The sequence below is a fragment of the Delphinapterus leucas genome, chromosome 1 (genome assembly GCF_059928025.1).
Source record: "Delphinapterus leucas isolate spDelLeu-1000000601 "Yukka" chromosome 1, BTC_Dleu_Yukka2, whole genome shotgun sequence".
NCBI classification, from domain to species: Eukaryota; Metazoa; Chordata; class Mammalia; order Artiodactyla; family Monodontidae; genus Delphinapterus; species Delphinapterus leucas.
In genome coordinates, this window is record NC_143129.1 from 56,901,558 (window position 1) to 56,923,216 (window position 21,659).

General features: G+C 37.4%; 1 protein-coding gene across 8 annotated transcripts in view; it reads left to right on the forward strand.

The window, feature by feature from the left end:
• The window catches only part of ABL2 (ABL proto-oncogene 2, non-receptor tyrosine kinase), a 102,692-nt gene that overhangs the window by 71,046 nt on the left and 9,987 nt on the right, over positions 1 to 21,659 (forward strand). For 5 of the 8 annotated variants that reach the window (XM_022556604.3, XM_022556606.3, XM_089910623.1 and 2 more), the window contains exons 2-11: positions 4,796 to 4,858; positions 6,089 to 6,259; positions 9,720 to 10,015; positions 13,067 to 13,339; positions 14,424 to 14,508; positions 15,554 to 15,731; positions 16,349 to 16,533; positions 17,506 to 17,658; positions 18,541 to 18,630; positions 21,210 to 21,383. In XM_022556604.3, the coding sequence (XP_022412312.2) occupies positions 4,796 to 4,858; positions 6,089 to 6,259; positions 9,720 to 10,015; positions 13,067 to 13,339; positions 14,424 to 14,508; positions 15,554 to 15,731; positions 16,349 to 16,533; positions 17,506 to 17,658; positions 18,541 to 18,630; positions 21,210 to 21,383 (1,668 nt within the window). Of the gene's footprint in view, positions 1 to 1,704; positions 3,098 to 4,795; positions 4,859 to 6,088; positions 6,260 to 9,719; positions 10,016 to 13,066; positions 13,340 to 14,423; positions 14,509 to 15,553; positions 15,732 to 16,348; positions 16,534 to 17,505; positions 17,659 to 18,540; positions 18,631 to 21,209; positions 21,384 to 21,659 lie in introns of those variants that run through there. The other 3 variants (XM_022556605.3, XM_022556607.3, XM_089910626.1) reach the window with 2 other exon arrangements.

The window sequence follows — 21,659 nt, forward strand, 5'->3', positions numbered from 1 at the left end:
ATATTAATTTCTCCAATTACTACCTGACAAATTTCTACCTAGAAATTTCTTAAACTTAGAAATTTCTGCTAAAAGTTATTGAATGACTAATTGGTAAAAAGTGTTTTTAATAAAATTAAACATTAATTTTAATTAAACATTAGACATTATTTAAACAGTAATTAAACATTAAACGTTAAATTTAGGAATTATCTCTGAATTTGAGTTTTATTCTGGATTTTAACTTGTTTAATCCTGATAATTTACTTTGTACAAGCTGCTACTTCTATGTTTTACCTTATTTTTATTGTTTCCTACAAGTGTATTAGTAGAAAAAAGTAATAAAATTACCTTTTCTTAATAGTCACAATGTATTTCTGCTACCTGGGTCCTATATTCCATAAGTAAAAATTAGAGTCTTCTGTTGTGTCATCTTAAGTCCATGATATACCTCAACAATAGTGAGTAATGAAAGATAACTCACTATCTAAGTTACCTCATGTATAGTAGTCACTTGACATTGTTCAAAAATAAAACATTCCCAGCCTACACACTTGTATTCGGGCGGGTACAGTACATCTGAATCATCCAGATTTGACTGTCTTAAGCCGATGAGGAAAGTAGCATAGACTAGACCTACTGGATAACACGGTGGCATTTACTTCCTATAGGTCCTCCCCCCTCTTTTTGTCTTCATTCCTTAGCTTGCTCTCCCCCATTTAGTTCTTTAACTCTTTATGATTTAAAACATGTTCATTCTTGGCCTCAGGAAAATGTTAGGATGTTTCTTGTCTTTGGAAAATTTCCCCTTTTGTTTGGTGCTAGTGGGTAGGATGGTGTTTAAGTGGATATCCTGTGCAGGCGGATTGTACAGGAAATAGAGCCTTAGTACTGTGAGAACAAAAGAGTGGGAAGAAAGAAGAAACGAAGGAAATAAGATCTTTTTTTTTTTTTTTTTTTTTTTTTGCGGTACGCGGGCCTCTCACTGTTGTGGCCTCTCCTGTTGCGGAGCACAGGCTCCGGATGCGCAGGCCCAGCGGCCATGGCTCATGGGCCCAGCCGCTCCGCGGCATGTGGGATCTTCCCGGACCGGGCACGAACCCGGTCCCCTGCATCGGCAGGCAGACTCTCAACCACTGTGCCACCAGGGAAGCCCGAAAATAAGATCTTTTGACTTGACCAAAAAGACTGTAAAACCAGAGATGGGAAGAAGGGGATTGGGGAATAAAAAGGATTGTTTTCCAAGTTGTGGTTCTTTTAGTACTTTGGTCTCAGAAATGACTGTTTTCCTGTATTTATTATTTTTTATATATTACAGAAATGTACGGTATTTTTATGTTTTAAGTTTTCATAAAATTGTGCCACAGGTCTCATTCTCTTTTCTCCTTTTGTCAAATAACATGGTTTTAAGAAGCTGACTTGCCTTTAAAAATCCTCCTTTGAGCTTGATGGAGTTCCTCTCCAGTACAGATGAATCACATGTCATAGACATATTCTTGCACTTTGACAGTCTGTCATTCTACTATCATCAGAGCAGAATTCCTGCTCATCCAATTTAAATGCTTTCTCTTCTCTGAAACCTTTTCTGACTGCAGAGTTTTGTTTTCTTATTCTGTCCTCTCATAGCATCCTCTGTGAGTATAGCAGTATGCATGGTTCATTTATTTAACAAATTGTTTTCAAGAGCCTCTTATATGCATTCACTGTTTGGGGTGCTTGGAATTTATTAGTGAACAAAGCAGGCAAGAATATCTGTCCTCCTGAAACTAATATTCGAGTGGGGTGAGGTAATAGTTGATGTGAATGTGATGATAAATTACATATTTTGTGGTAATAAGAGTGATGGAGGGACTTCCCTGGTGGCACAGTGGTTAAGAATCTGCCTGCCAATGCAGGGAACATTGGTTCGAGCTCTGGTCCGGGAAGATCCCACATGCTGCGGAGCAACTAAGCCCATGTGCCACAACTACTGAGCCCACTCGCCGCAACTAGAGAAAACCCGCACACAGCAACGAAGACCCAACACAGCCAAAAAAATAATAATAAACTTATATTAAAAAAAGTGATGGAGAGAAATACATTAGGAAAGGAGGTGTGGGGGATGTGGAAGTGTTGTCAGGAGTAGATGCATTTTAAAATAGGATGGTCAGAGAATGCCATACCAAGAGGGTAACATTTGAGTGAAGTGTCATGTGGATGTCTTGGGGAAGAATGTTTTAGGTGGATGGAAAAGCCAGTACAAAGGCCCTGAGGTAGGAGTGTGCCTGTCTTGTTCAAGCAACAGCAGGGATGCCAGTAGTCAGAATGAGGTAAAATGGGAGAGGAATAGTAGGAAGATGAATTGGGCAAGGTAAGTTGCAAAGGGCCTTGCAGGCCCCTTGTAAGGACTTTAGCTTTTATTCCAAGATAAGGAGCCATCAAAGAGTTTCGAGCAGAGGAGTAAAGCAATCTGACTTATGCTTTAAAAGCTGGTTGGTGTGTTGGGAATAGTCAGAGAGCTAGGATAAGAAGCATGGAGATCAGTTAAAAGTCTAGTGAAATAATCTAGCTGAGAGATGATGCTGGTGACAGGGCAGTAGTAGTGGAGGGTGTGAGAAATGGATAAATTCCAGATATATTCTTGGAGGCAGTGCCAATAGGATTTCCTGATGGATTGGATGTCGTGTTGGAGAGCAAAAATGGAGTCATGAATGATTCCAAGGTTTTTTGTTTTTCTTTCCCCACCTTTATTGATATAATTGACATGTAACATTGTGTAAGTTTAAGGTATAATAATACATAAGTGTTGATTTGGTACACTTTGGTAATGCAAGATGATTACCATCATAGCATTAGCTAATACCTGCATCATGTCACATAATTACCATTTCTTTTTTTTGTGGTAAGAACAATTTCAGTCTAGTCTCTTAGCAATTTTAAAATTTATAATACAGTATTATTAGCTATAATTACTGTGTTATACACTAGATCCCCAGAGCTTATTTATCTTACAGTTTGTACTCAAACTTCCAAGGTTTTTGGCCTGAGGAACTGAAAAGATGGACTTGCCATTAACTGAGGTGGAAAATTCTGTGAGAGCAGCACATTTGGGGGAAAGAATGGATGCTAGTTTTTTATAGTAAGTCCAAATAATGTTATTGTGATTTTTAATCTTTATATTCTGAGGCCCAGCATGGTGCCTACTGTATAGTAGATGTTCACTAAAATCATTAGTTTTGTAAATCTTATATTTTAAATATACTGGTTTTCACAAAGTAAGGTATAAATATACAGTATTTGTTATTTTGGGCCTGATAGGATTTAAGAGTTGGCTTCAGTGTCTACTTGAGTACTGTTTCTGACTTGGTAGTACAGAAGTTCTTGTTGCCCTTGATTTTTGTTCCTCTTATAATGTCAAACAAGGGGCACTTTCTTTTATCTAAAAAGAAGGAAATATACTTGAACTGTTTGACAATCATTAAACCAAATAATAATCATAAAACATTGTAATGTGTTACCACTATCACTGGCAAGAAACATTTATCATTATGGATGGAACATGTGATATTCAGTATAGAACCTAAAAAATATTAGAATATTCTCTGTACTTCTTTTTGGCAATTTTTTCATTTTAATAAAGTAGCCCAATGGAAATTCCATTAGAGTAGATAATATTGCATTAGAATGGAGAAAAACATAGTACCTGAGACCAGTTTGAAGCACGTTTTATATGATACAGTATTTTGTTTGTTTGGTAATCCTAATTTGTTATCTTAGTATATATAATACAGCTGTTCCTATTCACTATAATTCTGCATTTAAACAAGAAGCAAGGTAATCTATTTCAAATTAACTTTTCAGGACATATGGACATATCTTCAGGTTTGTTGTACATTCTTAATGTAAAACAATTTAATTAGCTGTGAAATTTTAAAAATATACTCTTTAAGAGGAGGAAGGAATGTGAAGAAGTGAAATAAACTGTTAGAAGAACATCCAACCTATAAGAGGAATTTCTGCCTATATGATACAGATGGTTATGAAGCCATTTTAAAAACATTGGTTAATGCTATTTTAAGTTTAAAAGGCATCTCACTGTTTCCTGTCACTTATATTTTTGTGTAATTTGGTTATTCATTCAGTCAACAGTTACTGAACACATATTATGTGACTCTTGCTAGAAAAGAGATACAGTTCTTATGCCAGGGAGCACATTGTGAAGTTGGGGAAACGAACATAAATTGAGGATAAAGATAGGAGGTGTTACTGCAGCAAGTGTAATGCTTTTGTGAGCACAGGGAGGAGGAGCATGTGAGGCTTCCAAGCGGAGATTATATTGGAGTTGAGTGTCATATCAATAAAATGAATAGGACTTCCCTGGTGGCGCAGTGGTTGAGAGTCCGCCTGCCGATGCAGGGGACACGGGTTCGTGCCCCAGTCCGGGAAGATCCCACATGCCGCGGAGCGGCTGGGCCCGTGAGCCATGGCCGCTGAGTCTGCGCGTCCGGAGCCTGTGCTCTGCAACGGGAGAGGCCACAGCAGTGAGAGGCCCGCGTACCGCAAAAAAAAAAGTCAGCCAGTCAAAAAAAAAAGGGTGGAATGAGTTCGCATTCTAGGTAGATAGGACTATGTGAACAAAGGCAAAAAGGTAGGAAGCATCGTGGTGTATGTTCAGATGTAAAATTTGAGATGTGGAATGGGGGAGAGGTGAAGCTGGAGGAATAGGTAGAGATCTGATAATAAGAGACCTTGTAGGCCATGTTAAAGAGATTTTAGCTTGATGGTGAACTATTAAAGAATCTTAAGAGTGACATGGTCAAATTTTTGTTTTAAATAGATCACTTTGCCAGCTGTGTGGAGGATGGATTTGAGGGAGACAAGACTGGAGGCAGTAGTCCAGGTGAGAGATGATGGGAATCTGAACTAAGACATTGGCAGTACAGAAGGAGAGGAGGGAATGGATTGGAAAAGAAATAAAATCACAGATTCAAGGGTTTTTCTTCTTCATGTATGATAAAACCAAGTTTAAATTAAAAATGAGTGGAAGGAGAGGGAGAGAGAGACATACTAGAAAAGTGTTGTTTTTATGACAGAGGCAGTTGGATAGTGGCAGATTGCCACAAAAACCAGTTTTTAGTGATTAAGAACATTGCTACTGAAAGATGAGTGTATTTTTTGTATAATCATCCTGAACTGTGAGAAGCAGGTGATCTTTAACTAAGATGGTATAGGGATCACCTGTTTGTGTAGTATAACTAAATCTAAGAACCACAATGCCTTGAGGAAGAAACCAGGTGTTACAAGGCTTCAACAAGTACACATGATAGAAACTCAATAAACCATGTCCACTGCTGGCAGTATTTTCTAGAGCCCTAAGTTAGTTATTTTATAAAAATGTACCACTTAGGAAAAGAAAATAGGGTAAAAAATTTTTTTCATTAAAACAGTTAACAGTTGAAAGCTGTTGTGTTATAGACAGTGCATGGTAACACAAAGGTATTTTGGGATGCCAAAAATATTTTGTATTAAACCAAAATATTTTTCTGTTATTTAATAGATAATTTTAGGATTTTTTTCTAAAAGCACTATTTCTGTAATTTTGTATATGTAAATGGAAGGTCTGGATTAATACAATCTGTACATATTTCTTAAAATCTCTGTTATCTTTTCCACAATTTGTTTTATATGGAGAGAGTAAGGGGAGAAAGGTACTTTGGGAGGACTTATAAAACATAACTATTCCTTCTTAAAACCACTGTCACCTAGACAAAATATCTTGTGTGTTTTATAAAATGAACTGCCATTTCTTTTTGAGATTTTTTATTTTGAGGAAACTGTGCCTTTCCTATTCATTTATTTCTGATTTTGGTTAATGCAGATAACAGCTAAATGCTCGTTTTGTGTTCTTTTCTCTATCTTGTTGTATTTTCAACAAGTAGACTTCTCTCCTGCTTAGGAGATGGTGATATTTTGCTCTTTCTTCATGACTCCACAACTATGTGAACAGTTTTGTACCACCCTGGAGCCATCAGTATAATGCCAGCAGCTAAAATATTGTGTATGTACTGAATTCAAATGAATTTCCATCTCCTGGACTTCCTGTGAACTCCTTTCTCTTTATGTCTTTCAGAAGCCTTGCACCGCCCCTATGGTTGTGATGTTGAACCCCAGGCCCTGAATGAAGCCATCAGGTGGAGCTCCAAGGAGAACTTGCTTGGAGCCACTGAGAGTGACCCTAATCTCTTCGTTGCACTTTATGATTTCGTAGCAAGTGGTGATAACACACTGAGTATCACTAAAGGTGAGCTTCTATGTAACATCCTCTCACTTTTCAGTTTTTATTAGTGGTTAAGAAATAAAGGGGTGTATTCTAGATTCTGCCTCTGACTAAAATTAGCTAGGCAATTTGGGCCCAGATACCTTTGGTTCATTCTTTTTTTTTTTAAACCTGTGTAGGGGATAATGCCACTTTATCTACTTTATAGGATTTTTATTAAGGCTAAAATGAGACGAAGTACTTCAGAAAAAACACCACACGATATATACATAGACTTTACTCATTCTCAGAATTCTGTACTATAAGTAATATGCCAGCATTCACCTGCCACAAAGGTAAGGTTTACCGTACACCTCTTCTCACTGAACTGTGGCTAAGATGACATGTTGCCAGACCCCAGTGCTACTCTAAGTGTTGTTCGTGGACTGACTGCCTACTTGAGAACCATTCGTTACCAGTCTGCACTGAGATTAAGAACTTTCACTCAAAATGTAAAACAACTACATTGCTAAGTACACTATTTATTATTTAGTTCAGCTGACATTTTCCTTTTTTGGAACAAGACTTTCAGCAGGAAGAAAGTAATCCAGTGATTCACATTCTGGCACAAGCATCTTGTTGTGGACCTGCTTTGAGTAGCACTGGCCTAGACAACTTACCTCTCATTTGTGTTTATATGGGTTAGTGAAAGGACTAGTAGGAAGGGTTTCTATAGTAGTAACACTCTCAACAGAGTAGTAGTTTATTTTCAGTAGTAAATTCTTATCAAAGGGAACATCGAGAACATGTCCAGGTAAAACCAACCATTATTGGTTTTTTGAACAAGGACAGAAAAAGTGAAACTTTTTTGAGAAGGAAATAGTATAGGACATTCTCATTGTGTACGTGAGTTGGATTGCTAATCTGCTTAATCTTTTCTTGTCTTTTCATTTATGAAAGCTTCCTACTGGGAAAAAATAAGATTCAGGATAATTTTTAGCTAAGTGAAAATGTAATAACTTCAGTGATTATTTGTCGAACATATTCTTTTTATTTGTAAGGGTTCAGAATGAGGTATTAAATGGGAGTGCATATACCAAATTAAGAAGACAGGTCTTCACTCAAGGAATGTTACCGTTAAAATAAAATTTTTATATACATCAATTTTTAAAATCCAGCCAGATTCTTCAAAAGCAGAAATCCTTAAAACTGAGTTTCTCAAACTGGGATATAGGTATCTCCCAGAGGTACATGTGCAAGGAGGTTTCAAAAGTACAGGAAAAGTAAAGCGTATTATTATCTCCTAACATCAATTTACTTAAAGATTTTGGGTAGTTTTGGGGGCAGCAGGTTGGTGATGGTATTTGTACATGTGTGGGGGGCTGTGTTTTATGATGGGAGGAAAATTTTACACAGGTTTAGCATAAAACAAAGGACTTCAAAAGCATTTTATACTGCGTGGTAGGTAGTCTCTTTGGGCTACAACACACTCTTTTACCTTAAGATGCTTCAGTGGAGAAGTTGGTGAAGTGAAGACTCAGAACCTTCTTTCCTAGATATAATTTTCATGTCAGTTATTTTCCAAGATAGCTCAGTCACCAAGGAAACATTGATAAAGAAAGCTTACTGATTCATCAGTTACCAGTAATGGCAACTACTAGTGTGCAGCCCAAGAAGTGTGACTCCCTTTATCTTATGACCAACAGTGATTTCTTTTAAAACCTACGAAATGCCAGATTTTTATCCAGGTTCTTATTAATATAAAACAATGTCATGCTAAAGCTAATTTATGATTTTAAAAGACAAGAAAAATATTTTAAAAATAAAATAGCAATACTTATTTTAGTTCCTTCTTCAAAGATGATATTTTGCTTGAATTAAAAAACAAAGTTCTCCCAGGATTCCTCTGGCAATAGGGCCAATGTTTATATCCATTGTCAATTTCCATGGTATTCAAAACTTCCAGAGTGGAAAATTCTCCTCCTAACTGCTAAAAAGAGAAAAACAACCAAAAACCTAGGGAGTTTGACTGTATCCTGATTATGATGACATGTCATTATCAGTTCTTTGTAAGGAAGCAACAGTAATGTACTTGGTAAAGAACTTAGTCTTTCATTCTCATTCTCTTAGAGTAGTGGAGAAAAACTGCAGACTGACAAGTCTTATTTAGCTTTTCTGGCAGCAGTAAGATTTTTTTTCCTCTGCAGATATGGTTGGGGAGTATTTATCAGTACACATGCATTTCCACCACCACATGCACGTACACTACTATATACCTATATGTATATATATTTTTTGTATGTGTGTGTGTGCATGTGTACATGCGTATACTCATGTTTTTTCTCATTGAAATGTCTCACATCCCAGGGTCTTGGGTGAGGTGGTAGGGGCTAATAGAAAGTTATCCTATGACAAACATTTCTGTAGACTGCTGAAAAAAGTTAGATGGCTGACAGAATAGTAATTTTGAGTTTTTCCTCAACAGCCTTTGCCTGATAATTACTGAGCCATATGCTTTTGATTGCTCTGGAACTCTATAGGAAAGCTTGCATCTCTCAGATATGGGAGCCTAAGGCCTTATAAGGATTCTTTTAAGTTATCATTTATCACTAATGATACCTCTTTCACCTTCCCTGTTTTGCCTGTGCTGCAAGTACAGGGGCAGGGTGTATGTTTGGGGAGTCTAAAGTTGATGTTCACAGCTTTATTAGATCAAGGACATTGAAGTTGATAGCAAATATAACTCCGAGTAGCTTGTGTCTTGGGTTCCAACTTCAGACTCAGCTTCCCTTTGCCGCACACTAATTTGAGAGGAGCAGATAGGGGTGATTAATTCATCATTGGGAATGGGAGGGAAATTGGGAAATTCTGTTTTAAAACTTGAGTCCTGGAAAAGATTGTGCTTTGGGAGTCCTCACTGCCCACCTCCACCTCCAAGTACTTTTCTTTCTGAAAATGTTGCTGAAAGCTCTGTGGCCGGTTCCTTTTTGTTCTTTGTTTTTTTTACATTGATGGTTTTTGTAGCCTTTGTGCCAACTGAAATTTAGAAGTAACTTTGTATTTTACATGTCTTATCCCTAATCCTTGATTGTGGTTAACACTGAACCATATATAAGATACATCCCCTGACAGACTGTTTTGAGGAAAAAATCAATTTCATTTTTTTGAAGAGTGAGACTGTGTCATTTTCCAGACATTTGAATAACCTTTTTATCTTTGTATGCTACCTTAGTTGCATACATGGAGTTTCTGGTTAAAAACCTTTAAAACTCTGTAGGTAATGTCAGAAAACCATCTCTTAACTATGCTGCTTTTGTTTAAGCTACAAGCTAAAGATATCAATCAGGCTATGGTGACAGCCAAGCTTTCATTATTTTTAAAAATTTTGTTGGTTTAAAAGTTCTTGATTCATTTTTTCAGTGAGTTTTAAGTTTGACAGTAGACTGCTTGCATTTGAGGTAGTCTTAACATCTTTTCTTTCATTCTGTGATGACCTCCTGGCCAGGTGAAAAGCTACGAGTCCTTGGTTACAACCAGAATGGTGAGTGGAGTGAAGTTCGCTCTAAGAATGGCCAAGGCTGGGTGCCAAGCAACTACATCACCCCAGTGAACAGCCTGGAGAAACACTCCTGGTACCATGGACCTGTGTCTCGCAGTGCAGCAGAGTATCTACTCAGCAGTCTAATCAATGGCAGCTTCCTGGTGCGAGAAAGTGAGAGCAGCCCTGGGCAGCTGTCAATCTCGCTCAGGTATGAGGGGCGTGTGTATCACTACAGGATCAATACCACCACAGATGGCAAGGTAAGACTGGCTGGCAGCCACCTCTAGGTGTGGACTGGCTGCTGTTTAGAAACAATATTCAGAACGACTAAAGAATATAGTTTTTATGTCTGATATGAAATAAACTAATCACTGACGTGCGTTTGAGCTATTTGGCATGTGAGAGAGAGCTTACTCTTTTCAAAAGAATATGGTAATGGAAATTAAAAACAGTATTATGTTAATAGTTTAATGATGAGCTAGGTTTGAAGGTGAGGAATGAAGAAAACAGCTGTATAAGTTAACTGTTCTCATCATCAGTATACAAGTATGCATATATGCATCCAGCACGTTATGTAGAATTTATAACTTAAGCCTTGTATCTATGAAAATTATAGTGATCTCTACCAGAAAGTTTACCGAGTAAGAATTTAGGCTTCTGAGACTGATGCTGATCATTAATATATGTTAATATAAATATTTCAGTCAGTCATTTAGCAGTTTATATGTTAGAAAGACCAACCATATAGAAATGGCCATGTTAGAATGGAACTGTTTTACTTTATAAGTGGTAAAGTATAGGCTTATGTCAGTTCTTCTGTTGAACAGTAAATTTAGATTGAATTGTTTCTTCCACTCTTTCTCTCTTTGTGATATGCATAGTAGGGGAAAAGCACACAGGCTTTAAAGCAAGCAGATCTGGTTTGCTGGGTAACTCCATCATTTATTAACGTTGTGACCTTACTTAAGCCTCAGTTTCCCATCCCATATTATTGGATTCTTGTGAGGATTCAGTAAGATAATTTCCATAAAACATAATGGCTGGTAAAAAGTAGGAGATAGTAAATTATTGATTTTCTTTCTCTTTTGCATCACCTTACAGACATATTTTTTCTTGATGAAACCAAATAGAATCAGATAAGTGATGATATAAGAGAGACTCAGCAGATCTACTTCTGGTTGTATACCCAATAGAAATGAGTGCATATGTGTACAGAAGACATGTACAAGAATGTTCACAGCAGCATTATTTATAGTAGTCAGAAACTAGAAACACCCAACTGTCTAACCACAGTAGAATGAATTAATACATTGTGGTATATTCATAAAATGGAATCTCGTACAACAACAAAATTAACATAGTACTGCTACACACACTCTCAGGAAAAACTGTGACCCACCAGCTGCCTACTTTTGTAAATAAAATTTTATTGGAATACAGATACACCCATTTGTTTATGTATTGTCTATGGCTGCTTTCTCAATATTACGGCAGATTTGAGTAATGACAGAGACGCTATGGCCACAAGCCTAAAATATTTACTATCTGGTCCTTTAGAAAAGTTTGCTGACCCCTGTCATAGATGAATCTCATACACATAAAGCTGAGCAGAAGGGGTTAGTGATTGCCAAGGGATGGGGATGAGGGGAGTGGGAATGACTGCTAATGGGTATGGGGTTCTTTTGTAGGGTGATGAAAATGTTCGGGAATTAGATAGTGGTAGTGGTTGGACAACCAGTGAATATATTGAAAAACGCTGTATTGTACACTTGAAATCATGAATTTTATGGTGTTATATATGAATTATATCACAAAAAAGAAGTTGAGTGAAAGAAAGCAGGCACAAAACAGTACTTATTGTGTGATTCCATTTGTATAGGTATAGTTCACAAGCAGGCAAAGCTAACCTAAGGTGTTAGAAGTCAGCAGAGTGGTTACATTTGCAGGGGTAAATAGCTGGGAGGGCACGAGGGAGGCTTCTGGGTGCTGGTAATATTATAATGCTCCATGTGGGAGATGTTTACATGGGTGAGTTCACTTTATAGAAATCATCAGTTCTCCATTTATTAATTGTATACTCTTCTGTATACACTAGAAATTTCTTTTTTTAAAAAATAAGCAAGCTCCCTTGGGAGGTAAGGCCCAAAGAGTGCTATCTTACTTTATACTTCTTACTGCTTATCACAAATTAACTACTATTTTGTTAACAACTCTCTGAAATAAAATTGTGGCTTTTTGTAAAACGGCCTAGACACTCAAAAGCACATCTTAATGAAATAAAAATTATAAGATATTTGAATACCCTCTCCCTACCAAAAAAACTGAAATCAGTGTTTTTCAAATTATGTTCTGTGCAAGATTCTGAGGTGGTATTTCATAAATTTTTACAGGAAGCCAGTCCCCTCTTACCTACTTTAATTGGCATTTCTCTTCCTTTATCTTATATATTTGGGTTCTGTAGTCTTTTTGCATAAAAATATTTGAAGACCAGTGATCTTGATGATCCAGAGAGAGATTTTGGAAGCTTTTCCCCCTCAAGACTAGAGCTACTTTAGGAACCATAGGAAGAGTGGTTTAAATGAGATTAAACTGAAGTTCTGTTTCTCCCTGCCATCATGGTTTAATTCTTCCATTTACCTCAATAAGATAATTCCTTATTTTCATATTTTATTAATCAGTATTTTTTAAACTGAAGTATAATTGGTATATAATGTTGTGTTAATTTCTGCTGTACAGCAAAGTGATTCAGTTATATATATATTGACATTCTTTTTTTATATTCTTTTCCATTATGTTTTATCATAAGATATTGAATATAGTTCCCTGTGCTATACAATAGGACCTTGTTGTTTATCCATTCTATATATAAATCTTACATCTGCTAACCTCAACCTCCCACTCCATCCCTCCCCCAGTCCCCTCCACTTGGCAACCACCAGTCTGTTCTCTATGTCTGTGATTCTGTTTCTATTTCAGAAATAAGTTCATTTATGTCATATTTTAGATTCCACATATAAGTGATATTATACGGTATTTGTCTTTCTCTTTCTGACTTACTTCACTTAGTATGATAATCTCTAGTCGCATCCATGTTGTTAGAAATGGCATTATTTCGTTCTTTTTTATGGCCAAATAGTATTCCATTGTATATAGGTACCACATTTTCTTTATGCATTCATCTGTCGATGGACATTTAGGTTGTTTCCATGTCTTGGCTATTGTGAATAGTGCTGCTTATTTTCATATCTTAAGACCAGTGAAATAATGACCTCTTTTAGGTTGGTTTAGCTTTTCTCCATTCTCCTCACCAGGTTTATGTAACTGCTGAGAGCCGCTTTAGCACCTTGGCCGAGCTTGTTCACCATCACTCCACAGTGGCTGATGGACTGGTAACAACACTACACTACCCAGCACCCAAGTGTAATAAGCCTACAGTCTACGGTGTGTCCCCTATCCATGACAAATGGGAAATGGAACGAACAGATATTACCATGAAGCACAAACTTGGGGGTGGTCAGTATGGAGAGGTTTACGTTGGCGTCTGGAAGAAATATAGCCTTACGGTTGCTGTGAAAACATTGAAGGTGGGTTGCTGAGAATTACAGTTTTCAGGCATCTTTTTCTTTTGTGCTGAATCACTTGGAAATATCAGCTTGCCCTTCTTTAGCTTTGGAATGCTTTCCACCCACTGGTGCCAAGCACATCAGCAAATTGTGATGATTAACCCTGGTGCCGTTGCTGACAATGCAGGGGCAGATTATTCACTGAAATGCAGTGAAATCCACATGTGGGGAAGGTTTGTCTCTGGAGGCTGTTGATGTAGATCTTGGTGGGAGGTTAGAAGCACATTATTACTTGTAAAAGCAAAGCAAGCTGCTTTCCTTCCTCAGAACAACCCCTGCTGGACAGAATTCTTCATGCATTGTTGGAGAATCATGGGCACTGTCTTTTCTTGTTCTGTCCTTTATCTCCCTGCTGCTTGCTCCTCGCATCTCCATGAGATTAGATCACTTTTTCTTGTTCTTCATATTCACAGAAATCTTTTTCCTGATGCCACCCTCTTTCTCCTTTAAGCATCCTGGTATCGAATTACAAGTTTTGTCACTCATTCCATTCTCTGAAGATTTCTCATATGCCTCAGTAGCTCTGGCATGTCACTCGAAAGGACTGCTCTTCACCTATGAGTAGTAGTCAGTTCTTTTGCAAGCACTTATTAAGTGCTTGTTCTGAGTGTGAAACAGTATGTACAGCCTTGCAGATATGCTTTGGTCCTTAAGGAATTTGTCAGGAAGATAAATGTGTAAACAGCTAACTGTTGTCTCCTCTTTCAGAGGCTTGAGGTATCTAGGGAAGTAAACTAGCAGAGAACTGAGTTATCTATCCAAGTCTTTTGTGTTTCACTTGTGATAGGACATGATTGCTGAATTTTACTCACCCTACTAAATTTTACTCCAGTTTCAAATACTGCATAAATTCAAGGAGACATTTTCTTAATTGGACTTGTATAGAGCATATTATTTTGTGATAAAATTTCTTGAAGTAAGTGCTAAAATATTCAAAAGACACCACCTTTTAAAGCTGAAGTTTTAGGATTGTGAGTTGACTCAAATGATTAAGATGGGGCTTGTCCCTTTCCTCTTTTTCTTTCTTATCTTCCCCCCTTTCCAGGAAGATACTATGGAGGTGGAGGAATTCCTAAAAGAAGCTGCAGTGATGAAGGAAATCAAGCATCCTAATCTGGTACAACTACTAGGTGAGGACGCTTGCCTGAACCATAGGTTTCTTCAAAGATACTTGTCCCCCCATACCCTGTTATCTCCAAATCCTCCTTTTGAATCACCATGGTGGAAGCTCCTAGTACAAATCTATTTCAATAAATGGTTGTTGTTTTAATCAGCAGTCTCTGTGTTTAAAAATTACCCAACAAACAGTGACCTGGATTGATTGCAATGTATAAAACTGCCCAGCTTATGGTAATTGCTCCAGACTAAAGTTCAGAATCATTCAAAGTGATACTAAACCAAAAACTGTCCCAAAGTTTTTTGCAAAATAAACAGGCATTAAGCAAAGGTCTATGATTAAAGTCCTTCTTTTATCATAGTCATAAAGAGGCATTAAGCAAAGGACTAAGATGAAAAATTGTGACCACCCATCAGTTTACCTTTACAAGCAGAAAGTGCTGTGCTGTGATAGATTGGCTTCTCACCTATTCAGATCACAGAGAAACCTTTGACTGAAACCATTGACTTTTAAAAATAGGGCCAGTTTCTTCGGGTGTTCATCGCACCAAACTATCCCAAAGGAAGTAGTTTCTTTTGGTTTTTTACAAGGAGTCCTCCATGTATTAGTGAAATCCTTAACTATGGAAACAGTTATAATCTTTTTAAAAAGCATTATTACAGTCTGGGCTCACACAGCCTTCAACATATGCACAATTGCTATTACTTTTAGATAAACATTGTTAGCATGCAGTTGAGGATGGAAATTGTGGGCATGTACAGAACTCTAGAAGTATCAGTAGTCCTGACCCCTTATGGAATTAATACAAGTAACTGCTTTTGCTCAAACAGGCATATACTCAAAATGCATGTGAATTTCCAGAGTGTGATATCAATGGAAGTAGAGACTTCCAATCAGCCAGCTTCTTAACTTTGCTGCATTATTTTTAGAGAATGACATGGCAAGAAAGGAAAAGATTACTGCTGAACTAGACTTTAAAAATTGTCCATTTTTCTTGCCAAAGTGGTTTGGAGTGTTTGAATATATACTAATAAAGCAAGCTCTATTTGAACTATCAGGTGTATGTACTTTGGAGCCACCATTTTACATTGTGACTGAATACATGCCTTATGGGAACTTGCTTGATTATCTCCGAGAGTGCAACCGAGAAGAGGTGACTGCAGTTGTACTGCTTTACATGGCCACTCAGATCTCTTCTGCAATGGAGTATTTAGAGAAGAAGAATTTCATCCATAGGTGTGTAAAACCTGATTATCGCCTGTGATTAACCATGAAGCTGCCTTGCCTGACATGCAAATAAAGGAAAGAATATGAGAACCTTCCCAGAAATTTTCAGATAACTCAGGAAAGTAATTTTCTCTTTCACAGGGACCATTGTAATGTCATTTCCTATAAACCTACTGTGTATTCTGATTAAAGTATTAATGCGGGGCCTTTGCTGTTCTCAGAACAGAAAGCTGTTTATTTTGCCCAAGACTATATCCAAGATCTTTTTGCTCCATCTAGCGGCTTAAGTTTAAAAATAGCTTTCTGTCTTAGTAAAGAACTTGAAACCTTGTAGAAGAGCATCTGTTACTCACCTCTGAAACCTATCCCACTGTACTTAACAAATAGGAACCCGTTTTCTGAAGCCTGCTTTATTGTGGCATCACATAACCGCCTATTGATGAGTACTCTACAAGTGATGTATAATTAGTGGCTTTCTACCATGTCAGCGATTTTCATAAAACACTGTATCTGTCAACAGTTACTTATCAACTCTGCTTGTAGCACAAAGAACCGATAACAGAGCATTCATGACCATTTTCCAGAACCATCTGATTGGAATCACATTTGGCTTCTCTTTCCCACAGAGATCTTGCAGCTCGTAACTGCCTGGTGGGAGAAAACCATGTGGTAAAAGTGGCTGACTTTGGCTTGAGTAGATTGATGACTGGAGACACCTATACTGCTCATGCTGGAGCCAAATTTCCTATTAAATGGACAGCACCAGAGAGTCTTGCCTACAATACCTTCTCAATTAAATCTGACGTCTGGGGTAAGGTTGGAAGGGACGTTTTTCTGTGTTTTGTAATTTTCTTTATAAGTAAATGCTTAATTCTTTAGAGGTTCTTTTTTATATGATCAGTATCCTTTGCCTTTACACCCGTCCTTCTTCAGTCATTCAGCAAGCATTTATTAAATATGTACTATCTGCGAGGCACTTACCGTAGAAAGAAGTTGTAAAGAAAAAAGTAAAAAAAGTCCCTGCCTTCAGAGCACTCACAGTCTAGGTATTATTGCACTGAAGTTCTAATGATCCTCACTGTGAAGCTCCCTGTTTTCCACATTAGGCTTTATTGCTTGTTTCTAGAGCACTGTGACACAGAGTAGCAACCTCTTTTCAAGGAAGGCATGATGAAGTTTCATCTAGAATTTGTCCTTGTAACTGATCTTGTTTCTACTGCCCTGAAAAGAAATATGATTTAGTAGAGACTCGGGGGAAAGAACAAGTCTAGAAGTTTCAGTTGTGGGCCAGTAGAAATAGTTGAGGATTCTAGGTCATATTTTACCAGAAATCTCAAACTCAGGAATAACCTGTGAGAAAATCAAGCAAATTCTTTTTTCACATGCGAATTTTATCTGATTTTAAATGAGTCCATTTTTATATTATTCCTCTAGTATTAGCTGACTTAAAAATTGTGAAATTCATTAAATAGATCATAAATTGCTCTAAGAATAGTTTGCTTGTGCCCCAGACTTCTTGTATGGTCATGGTTTATTTTCCCTCATTGAAGTAAAGGAAATCCAAATAAAAATTGGGAAATTTAAAGAAAAGTGTCTTTAAAGTGAAGTGTTCCTGTGGAAGATAATCTTCGAAGAACAAGTCATGTTGTAAGAATTATAAGAGTATACTAATGTTGTAATAGTGTGAATGTTACCCACAATTTGAAAGAGAAGTTACCTAATGGTATAAAACAAATAATAAATCAGAAGAAATATAAAGCTCTTTTTTTCATCCCTTTTGCAGCTTTTGGGGTGCTCTTGTGGGAAATTGCTACATATGGAATGTCACCATATCCAGGTATTGACCTGTCTCAGGTCTATGATCTACTGGAAAAAGGATATCGAATGGAACAGCCTGAAGGATGTCCCCCTAAGGTGTATGAACTTATGAGAGCATGTGAGTATTTTTGCATATTTTAATTTTGAAGGTTTATGTGAGCAATTCAGGATGATTAACAAAATTGAAAACATTTTTCCTCTCAGTGTTGTAAGATTGTGTCCAGCCTCATGACATAGAGTTAGTCAATGATCAGCCTGTTGGGATATCGTATGCTCTACCAGTGAGTCTTATTGGAATCCGAAGAGTCATTCTCTGTGGCCCAAATATTCACCCAATTTTCCACAAACATTTGCATATATAATAGGATAATAAGAAATTGGGTTTGGAGATTAGGTAGGGGAGGGCTGCTTTCAGCTACATAAAATGATTGTTAAAGACTATGGAGAATGCATGAAATTGACTTCTGTGATGAATAAAAGCATCTGACTTCTTAAAGATGAGAAAGTAGGAAGGTGAGTAGTGAATTAAACTGCAGTGTGTTTGAATATGTCTTGTTATTTTCCCATTGAGCATTGTTGTTGCCTACTGCCCTGTCTTTGTCAACTGTGAATTCCAGGCTCCGCCTTTGATATACTGTTATGTTTCTGAATGTGTACAACTGATTATTTATAAGAGTGAGTTTAAAGACAGGTTTTACTACTTTTCATTTTTCCAGTGGAAGAAAACTTGTCATTTTCTAAACCATCTCCCCACCCTTCTGCATCCCTATAGTAGAGGGAATAGGAGCTGAGGCTACATAGAAGGATTGGCCCTAGGAAGTGGGTTCATCACACCTCTGAGTCTGGAACTAAGAAACAGCTGCCTCACTATCATTGTGAACTTGCTGTAACTCTGCTTTAACAAGCATGTGTCCTAATGCATGGAACTCACCATCAGGGTGCCCCTGAATATTTAATTCCTGCAAGAAGCTTTCAATACTGTTCTTCTTTTGTTACATAGGCTGGAAGTGGAGCCCTGCCGACAGGCCCTCTTTTGCTGAAACACATCAAGCTTTTGAAACCATGTTCCATGACTCCAGCATTTCTGAAGGTGAGAATCTGGTGATTTACTGTCAGTGGTGGCTAGCTCTGAGTGCTGGGGATGATAAAAACATTTCAAAAATTATAGATTCTTATAATTTGGGACTCCATTTCAAGATACTGAATTCTTGGCCTTTATTATTATTGTTTTGCTTTTTTTTTCTATTTTAAGATGTATATTTGTGTCTCTAGCTCATATTAATTAGAAATTAATTTAGTCTTTTCAGGAAGAGTATAAGTTCAAGTTCAGTGGTTAAGCATTAACACAATGCAGGAAGGATGTTACATCAGAGTCTAGTTTATAATATTGAAAAATTAAGAACAATCTAAATATTTAGTGTGCCAATTATTATATCCATGTAATTGAGTAGTTAAAATGATATTCTTAAATATATTGACACAGAAAGTTTAGAATGAGAATGTTAAGCTATGAATAGTGAGAATCTTTTTCTTATCTAAAAAACAAACAAGTATATGGACACATACAGGAAGTTTTCTACTTCTGTGTATAATGTCTCTTTAAAATTATCTGCAAAAGTGAAACAATAACTTGTTATAAAGAGAGGGAGACTATTCCTAGAGAGCTAAAAACAAACAATTCTTAGTTATACTTGCCTGTTAGACATTTTGGTGTAGTTCCAGAATTGTATACATACTTTTCAAATTTTTCTTTTCCTTCATAATTGAGCAGAGAACTTACTGTTTAAGTTCAAGTTAAAAATGTTAGAAGAGGAAATCAGCTAAGTTGATTTTGTCTGCTTCCCTTAGTGATTTATCATGTCTAGGTAAGAAGAAAGAAGGAAGTACAACACCAAAGTTTAATGAAAAGTATTTTCATCTTCGTCCTTTAATGTATGGAACTTCCGCAGCTTGGGGAGGGCACAGCTTGCCCTTTGGGCCAGATTGAGCAGCTGCCTGTCACAGCAGTCTTCTTTCCTCTGTTGCTTTATATCCTATGCAGTCAAAGTGGTAGAAGTCGTACATATTGGTCAAAGAATTGGGTGCTTCTGTGTAAACGTTTAACTTCTGTTGAATCCTTAGCTAAATATTTCTGCTTCTCTTGAAAATGTTATATTCTTTTAGAAAAGCAACCGTATCAATTTTCAAAGCTAATTTCAATTAAAAATTGCTAAGCAAAAAATTTAACATTATTTAACCCACGTTTTATTAAGTATTTAATCTGTGGTAAGCACTGTACTAGGTCTGAGGACATAGAGATAAGACACAGTTCTTACCTTAAAAGGATGTATGTTAGTTGTAAGTGAAAGAAACTTAGCTCAAACTTTTCTTAAGCAACAAGAGGAGGATTTATTGCCTCATAACCAAACCATGGAAAAGCAGGGATGGCGCTAACTTCAGGGTCACTTGAAGCTATGGACTCAAATAGCTTCAGGTCTCCTTCCCTCTTCTCTTTCCTTCGCACACCTTCACCCACCCAATATCTCTTTACGTTTGTTTCTACGTTAATCTCATCCTCCAGGTGGCATAGAACACAGTTGTCAGCATCCTCATGTCTGTCTCGCAGCTGCTCTGTAAGAAAGGAATCTCATTGGCATGGCTTGGGTTATGTGCCATGTACCCACGCTTGTGGGGGGTCAGTTTTGAAAAATAATTACCAAAAAAAGTTGTAAATTAATTACAAAAATTCACAATTTAATTGATCCATACTTCATTTTTGTTCAGGAATGAATAGCAAAGTATGTCTGCCTTATTAGTAAAAGCTGCAAAACCCATGACTGCTTTTAATCAACTGAGGCTTACTAATGGGGTGAACACATTTTCAGGAGCCTCATTTGCTTCACTGGCATGAAATGGAATGGATTGTATCTACCTTCCTTTTTATGCAAGGCGCAACCTGAAAATAAAAATATGTGCAAACATCCGTTTGCTTTGTTCAACCTCTGAACAAGCGCTTAGTAAACAAGGATATCCAGATGACCAATGAGCACACAAAATCACCCATCATCAGAGAAGTACAAAATAAAACAGTGAGATGGCCACTACACATCTATCCCAGAATGGCTAAAATTAAAATCAAACAAAAAAAACTAACATCAGACTTTGGTAAGCATGCACGGTAACCAGAACCTTCATACAAGTTAGTGGGGATGTAGATTGGTCCAGCCAGTTTGGGGAGGTTTGGCAAGACCCAACAAAGCTGAATTTATGTGCTCCCTGTGACCTACCTGCTCCTATACCCAGCAGACGTGCATAACACTGAAGCCAAAGACACATAGTACAATAGGATGTCCCTAGCACTATATTCATAATAGCCAAAAACTAGAAACAAATATTCATGAAGAAGAGAATGGATGAAATTTGGTGTATTCATGCATTTGAACACTACACAGCAACAAGAAAAACCCCTGCCACATGCAGTATGAATGATGAATCTACAGGGATGAATCTACAGATAGAATGCCGAGCAAAAGAAGCCAGGCACAAAAAGTACATAGTGTGTGATTCCACTTACATATTTTATACTCCATTCTTCAGTTCTTCTCAGTTGTATGCCTTTCTGAAAAGAGAAACTCCCATTTTTTGGTCATGAAATTGTTCTTTTTATCATTCCCCTTGCCTTCCTCACAGAGGTAGCCGAGGAGCTTGGGAGAGCTGCCTCCTCCTCATCTGTTGTTCCATATCTGCCCCGATTACCTATACTTCCTTCTAAGACCCGGACGCTGAAGAAACAGGGGGAGAACAAGGAGAATATTGAAGGGCCACAAGATGCCACAGAAAATTCTGCTTCCAGTTCAGCACCAGGTATGAATGAGTCCCTAGGCAGGTAGAGTCAAACTGTCTTTTTTAAAGAGCCTTGGGGTATGATGCTTTTATTTCCACTTTCCTGCCCATCTTCCCTGAGGAAAGTGTGGCTGGCTTCTGTTTTATTTACCACTCTAGTCCTCGGCTCTGCATTGCCAGTGTTAGTAGTCCTGATCTGTCTGTCCGGCATACAACTCTGCCTCCCACTCCATTTCCTAAACTCCTGATTCCCAAATAGTTACTGTCTTTACAGTTCCGGCAAAAATTTCTTCATTG